The 25,018-nt window shown below is 44.3% G+C and overlaps 1 protein-coding gene across 1 annotated transcript in view; it reads right to left on the reverse strand.

The window, feature by feature from the left end:
- Nucleotides 1–25,018, reverse strand: part of LOC124545457 (2-oxoglutarate dehydrogenase, mitochondrial-like) — a 162,509-nt gene that overhangs the window by 116,298 nt on the left and 21,193 nt on the right. The window contains exons 5-6 of the mRNA XM_047124423.1: nt 11,764–11,958; nt 2,325–2,484 (exon numbers count right to left, since the gene is read on the reverse strand). Of these exons, the coding sequence (XP_046980379.1) occupies nt 2,325–2,484; nt 11,764–11,958 (355 nt within the window). The remainder of the gene's footprint in view (nt 1–2,324; nt 2,485–11,763; nt 11,959–25,018) is intronic.

Consider the following 25,018-nt stretch of genomic DNA (forward strand, 5'->3'; position numbering starts at 1 on the left):
CAACACGAGTATGTAATAAAAAATGGGGGTTCCTGTTAAAAAAAAAACAGTTGATATCCGTTTGACCTATGACAGCGCCATCTAGCGGGCCAACCATAGCGCCATCTGGTTTCCCCCTTCAAACTAGACAAGTTTCGTTCTTTGTAGTTTTTTCGTTTGACGATTATTTCGTGAGATATTTGGCCCAGTCAGGATCAATGGACCACCCTGTAGTGTTAACCAAGAAAACTTACTTGTCAACATCTATGCTAATTAGTTACCTCGTAATCCACATTTTCTGGTACTAGTAGAGTAACACCGCCAGCTTTAGTATGTAGAGTAAGATGTCTTAGAGCGAAAGCAAACAGGCTAGCTAACCGTATCACGCAAGGTATCAGTCGCTTTCAGAGCTGGATAACAACAAAATCAATGTCACATGTGAACAGCCATACAATTCAAAAAGTAGCCTCGCTATGGTGAGCAGAAACTACAGTCGGACGCTGTCAGCTAATTCACCTGTCAAGGTCCAGCGGAGGCATTGCTACTAGGCGATGACGAAAGAAAGTCTCGAAAATGGTTCAAATGGCTCTGAGCACTATGGGACTTAACTTCTGAGGTAATCAGTCCCCTAGAACTCAGAACTACTTAAACCTAACTAACCTAAGGACATGACACACATTCATGCCCGAGGCAGGATTCGAACCTGCGACCGTAGCGGTCGCGCGGTTCCAGACTGTAGCGCCTAGAACCGCTCGGCCATCTCGGCCGGCAAAGAAAGTCTCTCAACTGAGGGACCGTCATACATGTTGGAACACGCCGATGATAGGCTATAACTCCATTGGAATGATTAAAATAGGACCTTGTCTCGGCACGGGTAATGAGAAATATGCAAACCATTATCGACCTGATCTAGAGCTTGAACATGTTCTCGAACGAACATGTGCGGAATATGTTTCGACAGCAATATTTCTGCAGGCTACTTCGAATGACATACTGAGTCCATGTCACGTCCAGTTGTTGCACTATACCGGGCAAAAGGTGGTCCGACACAATATTAGGACGTATCTGGCATGTGCCTGTCATTCCGCCTGAAGGAACGCTCGTCATTATTTTAATACTGCTCAGATCAAGAGAAGGAATAAAATCCTTTGGTAAGTTTCCATTCCAGTCGCTCAGTGTTAAAAATACGATGGGTTACGAGGATTCCACCAAAATTCCAACGGAATTGGCAATCTATTTTTGTGTGAGTTGTTAACCTTTTCTGATCGAAGAAGCATCACCGTTTGTGAGTAACGGCCACATTTCTCTTGTTGAATGGTTTAATTGTACTTCCTTTGTCACAGTGTGATTTGCCAAACTCATCTCACAGCAGCTATTGAGGCAGAATTCCGAAACAGAGTGCCTCATTAAACAAGTAATTGGCAATCACAGAGCTCAATAGCTTACGAGAAACCTCATAGTGTCGCTTTGCAGTAAAATAAAAGAAGAAATTTCATGTTTATTTTCATACTAGGAAGCTCTTGTTTCGCTAGCTGTCGATAACTCTTAAAAACTTAGTCACTGGAGTGAAATAACTAAAAAGGGAAGTATAAGTGCTGATATATCGCCATAGATAAGAATGTTCCGTGTGTTTAAGAATTGGCAAAACACTCTCCTCCTTGTGTGCTATCATTCGCCAATCTTTCGTTTCGATGTCTCGAGCGGTTTAGGACATATGAGAGATGCGAGTATTTCATTCTCGCCGGCGTGAGATCGGAAGTGAGCGCGCTACATGAGATCCATTTTCTCGAGATCGGAGGCATATAGAGACCTCCTCCCAAGTCTAAACAAAAATTCAGCATGTAAGCTAATTTTCATACGCAGCAACATATGGTGTAGTACGCACCAAACGCAAAATCATAGCGACCCTAATTTTCGTTGCAAACTTTTTGAGTTTTGCGTAGTGTCTTACTTCAATATGCACATCACAAAAAGAATGGTCATTAGCGAGGTGATGGGCACTTCGTCACGAAGATGACATATAACGCTACAAGTAAGGCACAAATCATATATTTTCAGTGAATAGTTCCTGTAAAATCGTTTGAGAAAGGTAACAGGTTGCGCGCGCTTCGGTTCTGTCAGTGCAGAGCGTCGCCAGTCGGCGCGTGCGAAGTTTGGTGAACGCGTCGCAATATGCGCTGGACCCGCGCGGCTCGTGTGGCACGTGCGCGTCGCGCTGTAGTGTCGCCTCACGTCACACGTGCTATACGCGTCTCAATTTGCGCCTAGCCTAGACCTGAAGCGTGAAAGTAGCGTCAGCTGTTGCGTGAAAAGTGCGGTCTCTTGTTGGCAGGGCGGTGACGCACCTTGCCAGGGTCGCGGTCGCTGAGGCGCTGCAGCGCGCGCGTGCGGCCCATGACAACGGCGCAGACCGCCTCCAGGTGCGAAGGGTTGGCCAGCAGCGCGACGCGGATCGGCCGGCCGGTGCTCGCGCTCTCGAACTGCTGGTGCGTGCCCAGGTGGTACCTGCCGCACACCGCAGCGCCTCAGTGTGATTTCCTCGCCGGGAACAAGTACGCTGCAAACAAAGTGGCATGTACAATTTAATCGTGAGATCGCACATAACTCAACTGCAAACGCTTCTGTTCCTCTGACGACGACTTGCAGAAGGCTTTCTCGATGTTAAGAAATGTCAACTGCAATCCAGGTCTCACTGTTACGATCAGTCATCTGATAACGGCTATACTGCGTTATAGCTGTAACATTTGAATTTACGCTGCTTCTAACCAGGAAAGTACTTAGGCTCGAACAAACACAAATACACCAAAATCGTGTGAGAAATAATGTAAAGGTTTCTTATTGCACTAGTGATACTCCCGCATCTGCAAAACTCTGCAGTCGTCCGTTAGAGGCCTCTGCGTATGCCATGCCGCATTGCACACTGACCTGCCGGTACGCCAGTCGGGACCAGTACGGACGGTGCAGTGTGCCTCTGAAGTTGCGTTTTGTGACATTATTTGTGTATTGAAGCGTCAGATGGCTCGGCGATTGGTAATCAATCCTGCTAATGTATTGCGATTGGTTGAGATGAAGTTACGAAGAACCCTTCTTCGTGAAGATGGTATTGGTGTAGAAGACGAATCATTCGCATGTTTTCTGGTATCTATTATAGTGCAGAAATATGAGCAGAAGTTAGAAACAGATACTGTTGTAACAAAAACACATAATGATGATAGGGACGATAATGACGAACAAGTCATTGCAAACGGTAGTGTTACGGCAAGTGCGGGAAGAGGCGATGGAAGCAGTGACAGTGAATACCAACCGTCTCCCAAGAAGAAGGTTAAAATTGCAAGTATTAAGTTGCAAGTATCATCACGGCGTTTGATGACAACAGACTGGAGAACATGTACGATGATTATTACGTAAGAGGTTTCGACACACACGACAAGCTTCTGAAAAGATACCCTACACTAAAGTCTAAAAGCAATATTAAAAACATACTGGATTACGTGGCAAAGAAAAGAGAAGGAAATACAGTTTTCAAAGAAAAGCGCACACTGCTGTTCAAGACCATCAAGGAGCGTGTAATGGCGAAATTCGATGAAGCGCGAGAATGTGGTTCCGCCGTTCATTATTGGCATTTACAACATTGGGCATTGGACATAGCCAGAAATCTCGGGTGTACAAACTTTACATCTTCACTGGGATTTATTACTAATTTGAAAAAGGAGTTTAGGATAACATCACGCCGTATCACTGTGCTCCAAGCACGAAAAGATAAGGAAGACGAAGAAGAGCTGATTGAAAGAGCTCAAACGTTTGTTGCTGACGTCAATGAGCATATCACGAGAGAAAACATCGATATGGAATTGTGATCAGAGTCAGTTCAACTATGAACTTTCTTGTCACAGAACACTATCCATGAAAGGGGAGAGAAACACTGTCGCGATGTTGCAATCAGTTAACTGTGCAACACATAGTTACACGATTGACGTTGCTATATCAGTGGACGGACGACTGGCAGACAAACTCTATATTTGCTTCCAAGAATCCAGTGGAAAGTCTGGACCCCGCGTGTCAAGGGAAATAGAAGCGCGGTGCCCTCCAAATGTCGTCGTCGATGCAAGTGTGAGTGGGAAGATGACGAAACAACATCTGAAGACGTTTTTTCTGGCAGTTTTGAATCCACATTTGTCGAGAAAGTCATTAGTACTTTGTGACTCCTGGTCTGGACATAAGGATGAACGAGTACTACTGGAAGCATCTGGCGGAAAACATGTAGATTTAAAAATCATTCCGCCTAAAACTACAAAATATGCACAACCTCTGGATGTGTATTTCTTCAGGCAATATAAAATATATGCCAAGAGAATAACAGACTTCATTAAACTACGTTCCAGTAATATGCAGCCGAAATTGCACGACAGATTCTTTATCATGAATATGCATTCTGTCATTCACAATCAGTTATCTGCGGGAGTATACAGACCAACCAATGCTTCGTTACGCGTGGTAGAACGCTGGCTACGATATTGGTGAACCAGTGAGCAACTTCAAAAGTGTCATTGACGTGGCGTTTAACACTGATATTATACACTCCTGGAAATGGAAAAAAGAACACATTGACACCGGTGTGTCAGACCCACCATACTTGCTCCGGACACTGCGAGAGGGCTGTACAAGCAATGATCACACGCACGGCATAGCGGACACACCAGGAACCGCGGTGTTGGCCGTCGAATGGCGCTAGCTGCGCAGCATTTGTGCACCGCCGCCGTCAGTGTCAGCCAGTTTGCCGTGGCATACGGAGCTCCATCGCAGTCTTTAACACTGGTAGCATGCCGCGACAGCGTGGACGTGAACCGTATGTGCAGTTGACGGGACTTTGAGCGAGGGCCGATAGTGGGCATGCGGGAGGCCGGGTGGACGTACCGCCGAATTGCTCAACACGTGGGGCGTGAGGTCTCCACAGTACATCGATGTTGTCGCCAGTGGTCGGCGGAAGGTGCACGTGCCCGTCGACCTGGGACCGGACCGCAGCGACGCACGGATGCACGCCAAGACCGTAGGATCCTACGCAGTGCCGTAGGGGACCGCACCGCCACTTCCCAGCAAATTAGGGACACTGTTACTCCTGAGGTATCGGCGAGGACCATTCGCAACCGTCTCCATGAAGCTGGGCTACGGTCCCGCACACCGTTAGGCCGTCTTCCGCTCACGCCCCAACATCGTGCAGCCCGCCTCCAGTGGTGTCGCGACAGGCGTGAATGGAGGGACGAATGGAGACGTGTCGTCTTCAGCGATGAGAGTCGCTTCTGCCTTGGTGCCAATGATGGTCGTATGCGCGTTTGGCGCCGTGCAGGTGAGCGCCACAATCAGGACTGCATACGACCGAGGCACACAGGGCCAACACCCGGCATCATGGTGTGGGGAGCGATCTCCTACACTGGCCGTACACCACTGGTGATCGTCGAGGGGACACTGAATAGTGCACGGTACATCCAAACCGTCATCGAACCCATCGTTCTACCATTCCTAGACCGGCAAGGGAACTTGCTGTTCCAACAGGACAATGCACGTCCGCATGTATCCCGTGCCACCCAACGTGCTCTAGAAGGTGTAAGTCAACTACCCTGGCCAGCAAGATCTCCGGATCTGTCCCCCATTGAGCATGTTTGGGACTGGATGAAGCGTCGTCTCACGCGGTCTGCACGTCCAGCACGAACGCTGGTCCAACTGAGGCGCCAGGTGGAAATGGCATGGCAAGCCGTTCCACAGGACTACATCCAGCATCTCTACGATCGTCTCCATGGGAGAATAGCAGCCTGCATTGCTGCGAAAGGTGGATATACACTGTACTAGTGCCGACATTGTGCATGCTCTGTTGCCTGTGTCTATGTGCCTGTGGTTCTGTCAGTGTGATCATGTGATGTATCTGACCCCAGGAATGTGTCAATAAAGTTTCCCCTTCCTGGGACAATGAATTCACGGTGTTCTTATTTCAATTTCCAGGAGTGTAGAATGTGCAAATACGCCATGCGATCAACTTGCATTTCTTCACTGTGCGTTTTGCAGTCATTCGTATTGCTCGGAGCATTTTATTGACATTCCGCATTTACATTTATAGTTAAGATTGCTGCATTGCGTATGGCGCCTACAAGTACATCTACAGTGATATCTAGAGCATGACTGCAGAGTTTTGCAGAAAAACGACACCCACCAGCACGTTCAGAGGTACATAATGGTCCTGTAACCAAACGTTCATACAGATCTGTTTGTTCGAGCCCAAGTATTTTCCTGGTAAGTTAAATATCTGAGTAGGTGCTGTGACACAGAGCATTATACCCTACGCGGGGCGACAAGAGCTCGCTGCATGTAGCCAATGCAAAACCATAGTCATCTAGTAACCTCACCAGAAATGCTCGTAATATCGTTATGTGGCCTAACAAAGCTTAACGTAAAGCAGCCGCGACAGTAACTGTCCACACTGGCGTATTAATGTTCTTCAGCTCCCTTTTGTGCGTTTACTGTCATTCCATCCGCTTATCAGTTACCTCCATCATTATCCCTAAAGTGATCCGCGAACCGCTAGCCTAGGGAACAGACTGCTGATATCACGATTCGGTCGGGACGGCATAGGTCCCCTCCACTTCTCAAGAACGTGGCTTATGGAAGCTGGACTTCTAAACTTTGCACAGATGTTGTACATTTTTGACTTCTTCTTTTTCTCCTTGACACGGAACAATGACGAGAGCGCTGTCACACTTCCCGCGCTTTGCCAAAACTGCACTCGACGCTCGGCAATAGGCTAGTACAGGGCTTGGACAAAAATATGAAAATACCACGAGAAATTCGCGCTTGAACATAAATACAAATTCCAGCCAAGCCTGCATGTTGCGCTGCTGTATTTGACCACAAACAGCATCTATACAAGTGTTTGGTGTTTCAAGAGGCCTCATAAAAGACGCTCTATCTGTGCTTTCTCAGATTTTTTTATCATCTCACGGGTAAAGACTGCGTTGGGAGCTTATGTGATTGATTTTTATTCACTTATTACTCTTGATATTCGGCATCCCGTGAACATCTATTCACCTTTCCTAAATATGGCGACTACTTAATTGTATGAATGAGTGTAATTACAAAGGCATACACATCGGTAAATTCAGGTGAGTTATCTTGGTTTCTTCTTCTATCAGGGCCTGGGAAGGGCCGTTGTGTTTAAGTCTCCTTGCAACGTTGTGGCACCACTTTGGCAAGGCGTCCGTCTGCTCCTCCTTCCTTAAAACGCGGCCTCGCGATTGGTGCCCTCAGACACACGCGCAAGAAAGACGGTTGTTCAAATTTTAGTTGTTGAGTTCGTGACAAATTCACAACAGAGGAACTAGGCATCGTATTTGCCATCTTCTGGTTGGAGGAAACGCCAGGTACCACTCCGAATCCGTTTTATCAACTGGTCAGTTCGTTTCCGCCAAGCTTTTCCCGTCTCTTAGAGAAAGCTTTTGACAACGTTAACTGGAATACTCTCTTTCAAATTCTGAAGGTGGCAGGGGTAAAATACAGGCAGCGAAAGGCTATTTATAATTTGTACAGAAACCAGATGGCAGTTATAAGGGTCAAGGGACACGAAAGGGAAGCAGTGGTGGGGAAGGGAGTGAGACAGGGTTTTAGCCTCTCCCCAATGTTATTCAATCTGTATATTGAGCAAGCAGTAAAGGAAACAAAAGAAAAATTCGGAGTAGGTATTAAAATCCATGGAGAAGAAATAAAAACTTTGAGGTTCGCCGATGACATTGTAATTCTGTCAGAGACAGCAAAGGACTTGGAAGAGCAGTTGAACGGAATGGATAGTGTCTTGAAAGGAGGATATAAGCTGAACATCAACAAAAGCAAAACGAGGATAATGGAATGTAGTCGAATTAAGTCGGGTGATGTTGAGGAAATTAGATTAGGAAATGAGACGCCTAATGTAGTAAAGAAGTTATGCTATTTGGGGAGCAAAATAACTGACGACGGTCGAAGTAGAGAGGATATGAAATGTAGACTGGCAATGGCAAGGAAAGCGTTTCTGAACAAGAGAAATTTGTTAACATCGAGTATAGATTTAAGCGTCAGGAAGTCGTTTCTGAAAGTATTTGTATGGAGTGTAGCCATGTGAGGAAATGAAACATGGACGATAAACAGTTTGGACAAGAAGAAAATAGAAGCTTTCGAAATGTGGTGCTACAGAAGAATGCTGAAGATTATATGGGTAGATCATATAACTAATGAGGAGGTACTGAATAGGATTGGGGAGAAGAGGAGTTTGTGGCACAACTTGACAAGAAGAAGGGACCGGTTGGTAGGACATGTTTTGAGGCATCAAGGGATCACCAATTTAGCATTGGAGGGCAGCGTGGAGGGTAAAAATCGTAGAGGGAGACCAAGAGATGAATACACTAATCAGATCCAGAAGGATATAGGTTGCAGTAGGTACTGGGAGATGAAGATAGGATAGAGTAGTATGGAGAGCTGCATCGAACCAGTCTCAGGAGTGAAGAACACAACAACAACCAGTTACAGTTATAGGAGGTAGGGATTGCTGTAGTCACTGGGAAGAAGATCCACAATGGATGCCGCTATCAAAGTGGCTATTAACGTTTAGCAGATATAGAAATTCTGGGTGGGAACAGGCGACAAGAAGATTTCCACTGAAGTGAATGGGCTGCTGCAGACAGTCAGTAGGAATAGAGGTACTTCTATGTCTGCAACTGATACCGGGGACAGCTGACGGCTCTGATCGAGTACACTCGGAATATGGGAAAATCCTGGCTCTCAAGAAAGAAGATGACCAGCAAGACTGTATAAATTGTATTAAACCAGAAAATATCCCTAAAATCTGAAAAGAGTGGTAGCCAACCTAAAATCTGGCATTCAGGCGTCATTCTGAAGAACTTCAGACCAAACTTTGTATTGTACAGCCTCTTCAAGTCATCTGAGAAGATCAAAGAAAGTAGTCTGAACCTCTCCATTATGGATATTCTTCTCTGAAACCAACCACAACTCAAGGCTGGTAGCAATTGTTGCGACAAAGTCTTGGCCCTCGCAACGTACGTTGACGATGGATACAAGACGTTAGACTGAAGTAGCTGCCGTCGTTTTATTTGATCTACACTTTACAGTAACGGGAGAGTTGTCTCGAGATGTCTCCTGTTCTCCTCGACGATGTTTTGGTCAATTATCACAACCATAAAGTTGTCATTTAAGAGGAATGGCTACACGTTCCTCTTCATAGCATTCGTATGCGAGAGCTTCTTTGCGGATACAATTATCTATCACTTGTGTCTATTCTCGTTCTGAAATGTGTCAACATAGTCATAACTAATCCAAATCGAAGATAAGAAGGGCGAGGTCGCAAAAAAAGAAAGCCTTGAATTTCGCGAAGCCTTGCGTCCAAGATACTCCTCAATCTTCAAAGATACACACGACCGATTTTGCTACACATCCTGACATTTCTTCTCGGCACAGACAATACACAGCTGTCGACTCTCGCTCTATCCAAGCGAACACCTATAATGTCTCGTAGGTGTGTACTGAATTTTGTAATCGTATTGACTTAATATTCCAACTGGTGCTACACATTACTTACTTTATTTTCTTACTAGCGTATAAACTGAGCATTGCCCAGGTATTCATTTTGCCAATTTTCAGTTAGAAACGTACAGTTTCCGTACGCTTGGCGCAGCTGCTTTGAGTGTCTATAACGCGATTTTCTAAACGTCTCTATGGCAACGCCTCTTCATAGCGCTATTGACGGCTATTGCTTTCGCCCACAGCCATTTGCGCTTCACAGCTGAAAGTTGTCAAAAATGTGTCGGGGATTTCCTTAAGTTGACTCGACTAGAGGAGTTTCTTAGTAGTAAAGAATAAATGTATTAATACTTCATGCATGATGCGGCGTTGTTTCACGCTTCTCGGTGTTCATGACATCATAACTCTTGAACTATGTGTCGTACTACGATACGTTTGCGTAGGTTTGCGGCCGTTTTTCACGAATCTCATTGATTTGATATATGACATAATATCTCCTGAACTATGATAGGTAGGCGGTTCTTACTGCGATTGTTGCCTGACAGTAATGAATGTGATTACCAAGTCTCGTTGAAATCGGGCCAATGGTTTACGAGGAGATGTGGAAGGTACACACACACACACACACACACACACACACACACACACACACATACAATATACACTATTATCGATTAAAATTGCTACACCAAGAAGAAATGCAGATGATAAACGGGTATTCATTGGACAAATATATTATACTAGAACTGATATGTGATTACAGTTTCAAGCAATTTAGGTGCATAGATCCTGAAAAATCAGTACCCAGAACAACCACGTCTGGCCGTAATAACGACCTTTATACGCCTGGGCATTGAGTCAAACAGAGCTTGGATGGCGTATACAGGTACAGCTGCCTATGTAGCTTCAAACGATACCGTAGTTCATCAACAGTAGTGAGTGGCTTATTGTGACGACCCAGTTGCTCGGCCACCATTGACCAGGCATTTTCAATTGGTGAGAGACCTGGAGAATGCGCTGGCCAGGGCAGCAGTCGAACATTTCCTGTATACAGAAGGGCCCGTAAAGGACCTGCAACATGCGGTTGTGTGTTATCCTGCTGAAATGTAGGGTTTCGCAGGGATCAAATGAAGGGTAGAGCCACGGGTCGTAGCACAACTGAAATGTAACGTCCACTGTTCAAAGTGCCGTCAATGCGAACAAGAGGTGACCGAGACGTGTAAACAATGGCACCCCATACCATCACGCCAGGTGATACGCCAGTATGGCGATGACGAAAACACGCTTCCAATGTTCGTTCACCGCGATGTCGCCAAACACGGATGCGACCATCGTGATGCTGTAAACAGAACCTGGATTCATCCGAAAAAATGACGTTTTGCCATTCGTGCACCCAGGTTCGTCGTTGAGTACACCATCGCAGGCGCTCCTGTCTGTGATGCAGCGTCAAGGGTAACCGCAGCCATGATCTCCGAGCTGATAGTCCATGCTGCTGCAAACGTCGTCGAACTGTCCGTGCAGATGGTTGTTGTCTTGCAAACGTCTCCATATGTTGACTAAGGGATCGAGACGTGGCTTCACGATCCGTTACAGCCATGCGGATAAGATGCCTGTCATCTCTACTGCTAGTGATACGAGGCCGTTGGGATCCAGCACGGCGTTCCGTATTACCCTCATGAACCCACCAATTCCATATTCTGCTAACAGTCATTGTATCTCGACCAACGCAAGCAGCACTGTCGCGATGCTACAATCCGACGTTTATCAAAGTCGGAAACGTGATGGTACGCATTTCTCCTCCTTACACGAGGCATCACAACAACGTTTCACCATGGAACGCCGGTCAACTGCTGTTTGTGTGTGAGAAATCGGTTGGAAACGTTCCTCATGTCAGCACGTTGTAGGTGTCGCCACCGGCGCCAACCTTGTGTGACTGCTCTGAAAAGCTAATCATTTGCATATCACAGCATCTTCTTTCTGTCGGTTAAATGTCGCGTCTGTAGCACGTCATCTTCGTGGTGTAGCAATTTTAATGGCCGGTAGTGTACGTACATACATGCATTTCTTAGTAAGGTATCAAAGTCAAATTTCTAAAAATGAAAAGGAAATCGAGCCCAGGAACAACAAGGCTCTTGTCAGTAACTACCGAAGCTTACACCTGGGATGATTGGCCAAATTCACGTAGGTGACCACACGGCTCCTACTAAGAGTACTGAGAAGATGGGGGAGACCCACTTGATGTCGCCAGAGCCGCTGTCGGCGAACGGCAGGCTGACGAAGAGCGCGAAGAGCTTGTGGAGCGGCGCGCGGCACACGTTGGCCATGACGTTGAGGCGGCCGCGGTGCGCCATGCCCAGCTGGAACGTGTCGACGCCCAGCGCGGCCGCGCCCTCCATCAGCTGGCACAGCGCCGGCACCAGCACCTCGCACCTGCCAGCGACACACACCCGTCAAACGGTGAACTACGCTAAATAATGCACGCCGACTACGTCCACCAACCGCGTACACGCTAACTAAAACGCCGCGTCAGGTCAGCGAAACGGAAAGCTTGAAGGCGGAACTTCAGAAACTGCTGCAGTCGCGGATCGAGGGCGAGTGGGATTACGGAGGTCTGGACCCCCTCCCTCCCCCCCCCCCCCCCCCAACAACATACAGTAGCATGAAATTAATCGTTTTGAAAAAGACAAGGAATTCTGTAAAGGCCCACATTCCATGTCTGACCATACCTAATGTCAACAACCAATGTTACTGGGCTGTAAATCCACAGGTAGAAGTGACAAACTAAGCGAAGTTGAGTAAGCGAAGACGGAAACAGGAAGATCTTCCACTAAGAAAATAATTATGGAAAGGCTGGAATGATTTTAAAATGTTGTGTTCCTCTGAAGTACAATTTCTTGGATGTTACGCTAAGGCGATGTACTACGTACTGATGTGAAGAAAATATATTTATTATTATTATGATAAAATACTTTATATATTTTATTGTTATTATTATTATTATTAAAATCTTGGGCGTCTGTGGCACGCTAAAAGCTTGAGTAACGGCAAGTAATATTTATAGACGGGAGGGGGAGGGAAGTTGGAGACGACAAAAGAACCGCACCCTGGATCCACGCCTGAACCACAATTCAGTTTCGGAATTCATAGCTAAGAATGATACATAATATTTTCTTTATATCGGGTTCCAAAGCACCTACAAACTTATTGATGGTTAAACCAATGCTCCACCAGAGCTGTCGTCAGAAATTTAAAAATTTGTTATTATCCAATGCAGCCCTTCATCGCCATTGTCAAGAGGTGTTAGATGTGTGCCCAAGTCATTTCAGTACAACCCGCGTATTCTTTTTACCTAGGCATGCATCGAGCACTTTGATTATCAGGACGTAATGTCAACATCTATGCTGTTGTTTACAGAATGTAACATTGACGAGCCGGGCGAAGTGGCCGAGCGGTTCTAGGTGTTACAGTCTGGAACCGCGCGACCGGTACAGTCGCAGGTTCGAATCCTGCCTCGGGCATGGATGTGTGTGATGTCCTTAGGTTAGTTAGGTTTACGTAGTTCTAAGTTCCAGGGGACTGATGACCTCAGAAGTTAGGTCCCATAGTGCTCAGAGCATTTGAACCATTTTTGAACATTGACGAATTGGTGGTAAAAGCGAATACGTTGCTTGTCGGCAGCATCCTTTGGGAATCTGTTTCCTAAAATTAGCAACATTCACACCTGTCAAGTGTAATGCTTGCGATATGTATCCCTGAAAACACATCTTAGATACATATATGGTTCGTGTATGCAGTTTATCATGAAAGGAGGTATACATGTGGAAGAGGCCTGGAGACACTGAAAGGTTTCAGATAGATTATATAATGGTAAGACAGAGATTTGGGAACCAGGTTTCAAATTGTAAGACATTTCCAGGGGTTGATGTGGACTCTGACCGTAATCTATTGGTTATGAACTGTAGATTAAAACTGAAGAAACGGCAAAAAGGCGGGAATTTAAGGACATGGGACCTGGATAAACTGACTAAACCAGAGGTTGTACAGAGTTTCAGGGAGAGCATAAGGGAACAATTGACAGGAATGGGGGAAATAAGTACAGTAGAGGAAGAATGGGTAGCTTTGAGAGATGAAATAGTGAAGACAACAGAGCATCAAATAGGTAAAAAGGCGAGGGCTTGTAGAAATCCTTGGCTAACAGAAGAGATCTTGAATTTAAATGATGAAAGGAAAAAATGTAAAAATGCAGTAAATGAAGCAGGCAAAAAGTAATGCATACGTCTCAAACCAGTTCTAAGCAAAGAAGGGAAAGCAGAAAGATGGAAGGAGTATATAGAGGGCAATATTATGAAAATGGAAGAGGACGTGAGTGAAGATGAAATGGTACTGTATGAAAAGTTTGGCAGAGCACTGAAAGACCTAAGATGAAACAAGGCCCCGGAAGTAGACAACTTTCCATAAGAACTACTGATAGCCATGGAAGAGCCAACCCTGACCAAACTCTACCATCTGGTGAGCAAGATGTATGAGACATGCCAAATACCCTCAGACTTCAAGAAGAATGTAATAATTCCAATCCCCCAAGGAAGCAGGTGCTGACAGGTGTGAAAATTACCGAACTATCAGTTTGATAGGTCGCGGCTGCAAAATACTGACACGAATTCTTCACAAACGAATAGAAAAACTGGTAGAAGCTGACCTTAGGGATAATCAGTTTGGATTCCATAGAAATGCTGGAACACATGAGGCAATACTGACCCTACGACCTATATTAGATTAAGGAAAAGCGAACCTATGTTTCTAGCGTTTGTAGACTTAGAAAAAGCTTTTGACAATGTTGACTAGAATACTCTCTTTCAACTTCTGAATGTGGAAGGGGTCAAATACAGGGAGCGAAGCCGGCCGGAATGGCCGAGCGTTTCTAGGCGCTATAGTCTGAATCCGCGCGACCGCTACGGTCGCAGGTTCGAATCCTGCCTCGGGCATGGATGTGAATGATGTCCTTAGGTTAGTTAGGTTTAAGTAGTTCTAAGTTCTATGGGACTGATGACCTCAGAAGTTAAGTCCCATAGTGCTCAGAGCCATTTGAACCATTTGAACAGGGAGCGAAAGGCTATTTACAATTTTACAGAAACTAGACTGCAGTTATACGAGTCGAGGGACATGAAAGGGAAGCAGTGGTTGAGAAGGGGGGAAGACAGGGTTGTAGCCTGTCCCCGATTTTATTCAATCTGTATATTGAGCAAGCAGTAAAGCAAACAAAAGAAAAATTTGGAGTAGGAATTAAAATCCATGCAGAAGAAACAAAAACTTTGAGGTTTGCCGACAACATTGTAATTCTGTCAGAGACAGCAAAGGCCCTGGAACAGCAGGTGAACGGAATGGACAGTGTCTTGATAGGGGGATATAAGATGAACATCAACAAAAGCAAAACGAGGATAATGGAGTATAGTCGAATTAAATCAGGTGATGGTATTAAATTAGGAAATGAGACAAAGTAGTAGATGAGTTTAGTATTTAGTGAGCAAAACAACTGATGGTGGTCGAAGTAGAGAGGATATCAAATGTACACTAGCAATGGCAAGGAAAGTATTTTTGAAGAAGAGAAATTTGTTAATATCGAGTATAGATGTAAGTGTGAGGAAGTCTTTTCTAAAAGTATTTGTTTGGAATGTAACCATGTATGGATGTGAAACATGGACATTAAATAGTTTACACAAGAATTCCGCAGATTAGATGGGTAGATCACGTAACTAATGAGAAGGTACTGAATAGAATTGTAGAGAAGAGAAAGTTGTAGTACAGCTTGACTAGAAGAAGGGATTGGTTGTTAGACATGTTCTGAGGCATCAAGGGATCGCCAAGTTAGTATTGGAGGGCAGCGTTTAGGATAAAAATCGTAGAGGGAGACCAAGAGATGAATACACTAAGCAGATTGAGAAGGATGTAAGGAGCAGTAGTTGCTTGGAGATGAAGATGCTTGCACAGGATAGAGTAGCATGGAGAGCTGCATCAAACCAGCCTCCGGACTGAAGACCGCCACCACCACCACCACAACAACAATGCAATTTATTGCGTTGAATTTCTACACTGGTTGTGTACGGCCTCCGCTTTTAGCTTTTGTTCAAACTGTGCTGAAGTACCGTCTGAAGATATGCAAAAATAGCGTGACAAGGAAGTGTGCTCAATAATTTTAAAAAGAAACAGAGTAAGATGTTTTCTTCCCAGCTTGACATACACGCTGTTATCAAAACAGAACTTCCTTCAGTCACTGCAGCTGTGGTTTTATCTCTACTACACTTCCCGTGCTCTGCTTAACACGCAGTGACCATGTCAAGTGTATTTGCAACGAATATTGTAAAATGGTTCAAATGGCTCTGAGCACTATGGGACTTAACATCTGAGGTCATCAGTCCCCTATAACTTAGAACTACTTAAACCTAACTAACCTAAGGCCATCACACAAATCCATGCCCGAGGCAGGATTCAAACCTGCGACCGTAGCGGTCGCACGGTTGCAGGCTGAAGCACCTAGAACCGCTCGGTCACAACGGCCGGCCGAATATTGTAGATCACAACATTTGATATAAGTGTACATTTAACAGCATCGTCTGTCAAAATGCAACATTCTTTGTGATCGGTCTAAGACGTTTGACTATGCAAATAGCAACATTCTTATAGAGAAACTGAAATTGTATGCAACTGAATACGCATATGGAAATTGAAGAATTCAAATGTTCGTCAGCCATTCAGATGCAGGGTTACAATGCTTCCCTGTTCCCTCAGATGACTATTCTTGCACAACTTACCCGTAGTCCATAATGATTACAATCCACAGTGACATTAAACTAAAGACTTTCTACATTATATACTACGGCACAAGTAATAATTTATTTACTGCATATTTAACTAGCAGGATACAGCGATTCATGTAAAGAAGATCCATCATTCAGTGAGCACAGAGGTTTAACACTAGATTCATTCTCCTATTGTTTCCTGTACATGATCGCCTATCTTACAAAAATGTGAAAATAAATTTCTTTCGTTATCTTGAAAACTTCATAGTCAGGTCTGCGAAATATTTATCGGACTGGATTAGTGAAAAGTGGTTATTATTTAATTTGGAAAAACACAATTAATAAAATTATGTACAAGGTGGGATGTAGTTCTGACGTCACTATATTTCTGGCCCTAATTATTAATGGAAACTTCAACTGGAAATAAATATTTAAATCTCCTTACAGCTTAAATATAGAACTGCATATTCACTGAATAACAGCCGATTTAATGAAGTTACCTTACGTTGTATACTTTTACTGATTGCCCGATAGCACGCATAATAACATTATGTGTCAATAGTGCTCTTAAACGAAAGCATTCGTTGAATAAAGAAGTCCGGAGTATGTGTTGGCGTGCATCCTCAAACATCTTGTAGAGAGCTATTTAAACAGCGGTTCCAGAATACAGCCGGAGTTTGGCACAAAAAGGGAACAAATTATGCAGACGTAAGAATATCTCTAATGAACTGAGTGTACTGACAGACAATAAAATCACTTTTGCTTAGCAAGTAATTTTATCCACAGGGAAGATTTTGAATAGATGTGTGTGTGGGTCAAATGGCTCTGAGCACTATGGGACTTAACTTCTGAGGTCATCAGTCCCCTAGAACTTAGAACCACTTAAACCTAACTAACCTAAGGACATCACACACATCCATGCCCGAGGCAGGATTCGAACCTGCGACCGTAGTGGTCGCGCGGTTCCAGACTGTAGCGCCTAGAACCGCTCGGCCACTTCGGCCGGCATGTGTGTGTGTGTGTGTGTGTGTGTGTGTGTGTGTGTGTGTGTGTGTGTATGTGTGTGTTTGCTCGCGTGCATGTGTATGTGGTGATGTGGTGGGGCCGGCCGCGGTGGTCTAGCGGTTCTAGGCGCTCAGTCCGGAACCGCGCGACTGCTACGGTCGCAGGTTCGAATCCTGCCTCGGGCATGGATGTGTGTGATGTCCTTAGGTTAGTTAGGTTTAAGTAGTTCTAAGTTCTAGGGGACTGATGACCGCAGATGTTAAGTCCCATAGTGCTCAGAGCCATTTGAACCATTTTTTTGATGTGGTGGGTCGGTGGATCAGTGGGTGTTGTGACTGAGACAGAACAATATTTGTTAACCGATACATATAGACGGCAAAATATAACAAACATCTTTATTTAAGTCACTGTGGTTACAATTAATCACAATGCAGCCGTTAGTTAGATGCAAGTCCACACTACTAAAAATAATTTACTTAAGGAATTAACCTTCTCAATCAGTGTTCAAAAGAGGAAAGAAGAAGTTCAAGATTTCAGTCTAGTCAGAAGGAATAGTGAATTAGTCACTGATAGACTAAGTCAACTAGAAAGTTTATCACTGAGACGAGGCCTGGCTAGGAAGTTCCTCGCGGAGAGACTATGTCTGACTGGAAGTTAACTGTCCATTAGCGGCAGAGTCCAATGAGGCAGTGGTCGATGGTGAGAACAATGGTTTCTGCTGTATAGATAGCTTGGCTGTTATCAGAGCATACTGGAGCTGGACTGTCTGGGACCGCTCGGCAATGGGAATTGACTGGCTAGGTGCTGAGTGGTCAATTAAGCAATTATTGGGTGAAAAGTTACCTGTCCTGTACTCAAATGGACGTGTGATCAGCATAGAGAAAAAGTCCAGTGACTGTAGTGGCGTTGGTTGCAGTGCAAGCACTCTGGATGGCGATGATGGCACGGTGAGATTTCTGCAGGCCTGCTGGCAGATGTTATTTAGCATAGGTGGATACTTGCCGGTGTTATTACTTACTGGTGGTGCACGTTGGCCGGTGTTATTGTTCACCAGAAGTTGGTGTCTGCTGATGTGGTAAACCATGAGTGTTGGCTGTGTTGCAATATAGCTGAAATTTTGGGATAGTGCATCTCTTCCCCACACACCTCCCACCTGGTGATAGATGGTGGAGCCATCTCCATGATACACAAGTGTATCCAATGGCTGAGATGTCCCAGGAGATGTAGCAGACGTCCATTGGAATGTGGCCTGTGGTAGCCTTGGGAATTATGGTCTTGAGGATGAGGGGCTCCAGCTGCGGAAGCTGCAGCTTGCCAGGATCCTGACATCGATGGAGCATCTCTGAAAAACAAAATGTGGCAGTACCATCATTGGATAAGTCCGTATCCAAAGAGAATGGAGGTGGTTGTTATGTTTCTGGACCCATGCCTGACAGTACATCTGGATATCTATGGTCGAGTAGCTCAAAAGTCAGGTAATCTGGACTTGGACCCACCACCATTTAGACCAGAGAGGACACAGCAGCAAACGCTTCATAACTCAGCTGGCAGCGATGTGCTTGTCCAGCTGGTGGTGGATCACCATAGGCGATTGGCTCAATGATGGAAAATTGGGTGCGATGAGGATAATTCCAGACAGGGGCTGTTACTGTGTTGGGGCTCGATGTGCTAGGTTGAGAGAAAGAGTATCCAAGCATATACTCTATTGTGATATTGCTGTAGCTCAGCCATTTGCATCTTAAAAGACCATACCAAACGCTCAGCAAGACCATTAGATTCCTGATGAAAGGTACCACTCAGACATACTAGATGCTGTTTGCCTCACAGAATTGTCTGAATTCAGTATATAATAAACTATCAGCCTCGATTGCGGTAATGAAACCAACCTTTACCTAGGTTTCAGCCCAAGTAATTGAGCCTTCTTCAGAAGATGTACCTGAATCTACAATATGTCTAAGAGGGCTGTTGTTGTTGTGGTCTTCAGTCCTGAGACTGGTTTGATGCAGCTCTCCATGCTACTCTATCCTGTGCAAGCTTTTTCATCTCCCAGTACCTACTGCAACCTGCATCCTTCTGAATCTGCTTAGTCCATTCATCTCTTGGTCTCCCTCTACGATTTTTACCCTCCACGCTGCCCTCCAATACTAAATTGGTGATCCCTTGATGCCTCAGAACATGTCCTACCAACCGATCCCTTCTTCTGGTCAAGTTGTGCCACAAACATCTCTTCTCCCCAATCCTATTCAATACTTCCTCATTAGTTATGTGATCTACCCATCTAATCTTCAGCATTCTTCTGTAGCACCACATTTCGAAAGCTTCTATTCTCTTCTTGTCCAAACTATTTATCGTCCATGTTTCACTTCCATACATGGCTACACTCCATACGAATACTTTCAGAAATGACTTCCTGACACTTAAATCAATACTGGATGTTAACAAATTTCTCTTCTTCTGAAACGCTTTCCTTGCCATTGCCAGTCTACATTTTATATCCTCTCTACTTCGACCATCATCAGTTATTTTGCTCCCCAAATAGCAAAACTCCTTTACTACTTTAAGTGCCTCATTTCCTAATCTAATTCCCTCAGCATCACCCGACTTAATTCGACTACATTCCATTATCCTCGTTTTGCTTTTGTTGATGTTCATCTTATATCCTCCTTTCAAGACACTGTCCATTCCATTCAACTGCTCTTGCAAGTCCTTTGCTGTCTCTGACAGAATTACAATGTCATCGGCGAACCTCAAAGTTTTTATTTCTTCTCCATGGATTTTAATACCTACTCCGAATTTTTTTTTTGTTTCTTTTACTGCTTGCTCAATATACAGATTGAACAACATCGGGGAGTGGCTACAACCCTGTCTTACTCCCTTCCCAACCACTGCTTCCCTTTCATGTCCCTCGACTCTTATAACTGCCATCTGGTTTCTGTACAAATTGTAAATAGCCTTTCGCTCCCTGTATTTTACCCCTGCCACCTTTAGAATTTGAAAGAGAGTATTCCAGTCAACATTGTCAAAAGCTTTCTCTAAGTCTACAAATGCTAGAAACGTAGGTTTGCCTTTCCTTAATCTTTCTTCTAAGATAAGTCGTAAGGTCAGATTGCCTCACGTGTTCCAACATTTCTACGGAATCCAAACTGATCTTCCCCGAGGTTGGCTTCTACTAGTTTTTCCATTCGTCTGTAAAGAATTCGTGTTAGTATTTTGCAGCTGTGACTTATTAAGCTGATAGTTCGGTAATTTTCACATCTGTCAACACCTGCTTTCTTTGGGATTGGAATTATTATATTCTTCTTGAAGTCTGAGGGTATTTCGCCTGTTTCATACATCTTGCTCACCAGATGGTAGAGTTTTGTCAGGACTGGCTCTCCCACGGCCGTTAGTAGTTCCAATGTCATATTGTCTACTCCGGGGGCCTTGTTTCGACTCAGGTCTTTCAGTGCTCTGTCAAACTCTTCTTGCAGTATCATATCTCCCATTTCATCTTCATCTACATCCTCTTCCATTTCCATAATATTGTCCTCAAGTACATCGCCCTTGTATAGACCCTCTGTATACTCCTTCCACCTTTCTGCTTTCCCTTCTTTGCTTAGAACTGGGTTTCCATCTGAGCTCTTGATATTCATACAAGTTGTTCTCTTATCTCCAAAGGTCTCTTTAATTTTCCTGTAAGCGGTATCTATCTTACCCCTAGTGAGATAGGCCTCTACATCCTTACATTTGTCCTCTAGCCATCCCTGCTTAGCCATTTTGCACTTCCTGTCGATCTCATTTTTGAGACGTTTGTATTCCTTTTTGCCTGTTTCACTTACTGCATTTTTATATTTTCTCCTTTCATCAATTAAATTCAATATTTCTTCTGTTACCCAAGGATTTCTACTAGCCCTCGTCTTTTTACCTACTTGATCCTCTGCTGCCTTCACTACTTCATCCCTCAAAGCTACCCATTCTTCTTCTACTGTATTTATTTCCCCCATTCCTGTCAATTGCTCCCTTATGCTCTCCCTGAATCTCTGTACAACCTCTGGTTCTTTTAGTTTATCCAGGTCCCATCTCCTTAAATTCCCACCTTTTTGCAGTTTCTTCGGTTTTAATCTACAGGTCATAACCAATAGATTGTGGTCAGAGTCCACATCTGCCCCTGGAAATGTCTTACAATTTAAAACCTGGTTCCTAAATCTCTGTCTTACCATTATATAATCTATCTGAAACCTTTTAGTATCTCCAGGGTTCTTCCATGTATACAACCTTCTTTCATGATTCTTAAACCAAGTGTTAGTTATGATTATGTTGTGCTCTGTGGAAAATTCGACCAGGCGGCTTCCTCTTTCATTTCTGTCCCCCAATCCATATTCACCTACTATGTTTCCTTCTCTCCCTTTTCCTACACTCGAATTCCAGTCACCCATGACTATTAAATTTTCGTCTCCCTTCACAATCTGAATAATTTCTTTTATTTCATCATACATTTCTTCAATTTCTTCGTCATCTGCAGAGCTAGTTGGCATATAAACTTGTACTACTGTAGTAGGCATGGGCTTCGTATCTATCTTGGCCACAATAATGCGTTCACTATGCTGTTTGTAGTAGCTTACCCGCATTCCTATTTTCCTATTCATTATTAAATCTACTCCTGCATTACCCTTATTTGATTTTGTGTTTATAACCCTGTAGTCACCTGACCAGAAGTCTTGTTCCTCCTGCCACCGAACTTCACTAATTCCCACTATATCTAACTTCAACCTATCCATTTCCCTTTTTAAATTTTCTAACCTACCTGCCCGATTAAGGGATCTGACATTCCACGCTCCGATCCGTAGAACGCCAGTTATCTTTCTCCTGATAACGACGTCCTCTTGAGTAGTCCCCGCCCGGAGACCCGAATGGGGGACTATTTTACCTCCGGAATATTTTACCCAAGAGGACGCCATCATCATGTAATTATACAGCAAAGCTGCATGCCCTCGGGAAAAATTACGGCTGTAGTTTCCCCTTGCTTTCAGCCGTTCGCAGTACCAGCACAGCAAGGCCGTTTTGGTTATTGTTACAAGGCCAGATCAGTCAATCATCCAGACTGTTGCCCTTGCAACTACTGAAAAGGCTGCTGCCCCATCTTCAGGAACCACACGTTTGTCTGGCCTCTCAACAGATACCCCTCCGTTGTGGTTGCATCTACGGTACGGCTATCTGTATCGCTGAGGCACGCAAGCCTCCCCACCAACGGCAAGGTCCATGGTTCATGGGGGGAGTCTAAGAGGGCAAGGTCTAGAAATAAAACCAAAACAGCCTAAGTAGGTGTAGTCACATTGTCTGAATTCCTAACAGAATTAAGCCCTTTTATCTATGACCAAAGCAGTGAGCAACCCTTCAGTCAACAAAACAAATTACAATACTTGAATTGTTTTCCATAGGTAATGGACCTCACAAAAGAAATGTACGGAAATTTGCTATATGCAACGATCAAAATAAGCTGTTTGGCCTCCAAAACTGGTTCTGCAAGATCCAGATGTACCCACAAGCACAGCCATGTAGGAGGAGACCATTTGAAATATCTTTTTGGTAGGGTCACCTGGTGGCCTTGTCAGTAATGGCAGTCAGCAAGAGTGTGTTCGATGTCCCTATCAGTACCCATCCAGTATACATGATCCTGGGCCATCCTCTTCCTATGATGTCCCAATGTCCTTGACGGAGGAAGTCGACTACTTGACAGTGAAGGGCTTTGGAAACAATGATCTGCATCTTGCCACTCTCTCCAAGGAGGAGGAGGACATCCTAGAAAACAATGAGACCAAGACGTCATTGCCAATAGGCAGCCGTCTCTTAGATGCAAATGAGCTTCTTACCAGCTGCCCAACCCGTGGTGACATAATGTGAAACCTCCTGCCGAACTGTATCGTTAAGAACCAGCTTTGTGATAGATGCTCCACTAGTGGGAACTGTGTCACTGTCTCAACTGATTCCACGTCCATGTGAAAGCAAACTTTGTTGGTGTATTGAGGGAAGCGTCCTGCCCTGTCAGAAGGCGAGTGGGAACGTCACTATTCACTTGTTGAGCAGTGGTTTGGTGTTGAATATCATAGCTGTACATAGAGAGGAATATAGGGTCTGTCTTCATGACAATAATGTTATCCAGATAAAAGGCCGTTCTATGGACGTCATTCGTCAATTGCAATTTAAAAACTATTTTTAACGCAACTAATGTGCTATTTCGTCACATTGGGATTCTTCAAAACAGTTGCTGAAAATGACGAAAAAAAAAACCTGTATGACAAGATTGGTCTTTGCGGTGATTGGTGACGTGTGAGGGTAAGTGGTTACGTAATGGGGGCTCAGCGGTAGTGACAGAAACTGCGACATTTAGCGTCATCCCGCAATTTTCACACTACAACTGCTAGGTCGCTGGCGTTGGCAGAAATGAAAAAACTGGGTAGTTGACGTGAAGTGTTCCGGACAAATCCGTTGTGTGACGAAACCGAACGACGAACCCATCGGAAACCTTTTATTGTGCCATTTACATGAATTAACCATTGTTAGCAAAATGGTTATCGCCAAGCGTGAACGTGTTTTCCTTTCAATTCTTGCTCTAAGGGGGATAAGCAAACTGCTACCTTGTTGATGTACAGAATATCTAATAATAAATCAACACTTAAATACACAACTCTGAAACCGACAGTTATATTTACAATGTGCAGCCGATATTTTTGTAGGGCATCGATATATTTATAAATCGATACTTCTTTTCGATTCGTCTGCAGCCGATAATGATATTGTCCTAAAAATCGGTGTATCGGATTCCCGATATTTTAAAAATATCAACAGTCCTAGTATCAATGACGTATCTACATCCGTTGGGGCATTGATCGTAGACTAGAAGTCAGCAGACACGAAGGGAACGGACCGGGTTATTGACCAGCAAAGTGGGTGTGGCTCACAAGCTATCGGTGCATGCTGCATCCTACTACTTCCAAATGTAGTTTGTGGGTCAAACCAAAAGGTAAGTTCCGTGTCTTGGTTGAGCAGCGTCAGTGAACCGTCATTTACGCGGCGCACAAGCTTTTATTGGAAAGATGTCCAATTCAGGGCACCATTCCGAGAGAATACGTAAATTGCCGCCTCGAAGATACACTGGAGTCCATCAAGTTTTGTCAATCAGTGTTGCCAGAATTCTGGTCTACATCTGGAGCATTATCCGTATGCAAAAAACACTAGACAATTCATTGCTTTATGTAAATGTTTTTAGGCATAGCGCTCTCTGTGTAAATGTTATAGTAGATAGATGATCGATTTGGAAGGTAGGAGACGTGATACTGGCAGAAGTAAAGCTGTGAGTACCGGGCGTGAATCATGCTTCGGTAGCTCAGTTGGTAGAGCACTTGCCCGCGAAAGGCAAAGGTCCCGAGTTCGAGTCTCGGTCGGGCACACAGTTTTAATCTGCCAGGAAGTTTGTTATAGTAGATGCTAACAAAAAAACTGCCCAAATACAGTACCAACTAACTATTTGCAGCCACTCATAACCAGTTCATTCTTTCTCTTGCACTACTCGAACAAATCTTTTCCTTAACTCTTTCTGACGCTTCAAAGCGTTAACTGTGATCTTCCTGCAGTATCAGAATTGAATGTCTTACAAAAAATGGTACGGTATAATGACAAGGATTTCAAAAATCTGTTTAAAAAGGCCTCAAAAT

This window comes from Schistocerca americana, chromosome 1 (assembly GCF_021461395.2).
Source record: "Schistocerca americana isolate TAMUIC-IGC-003095 chromosome 1, iqSchAmer2.1, whole genome shotgun sequence".
Classification (NCBI taxonomy): domain Eukaryota; kingdom Metazoa; phylum Arthropoda; class Insecta; order Orthoptera; family Acrididae; genus Schistocerca; species Schistocerca americana.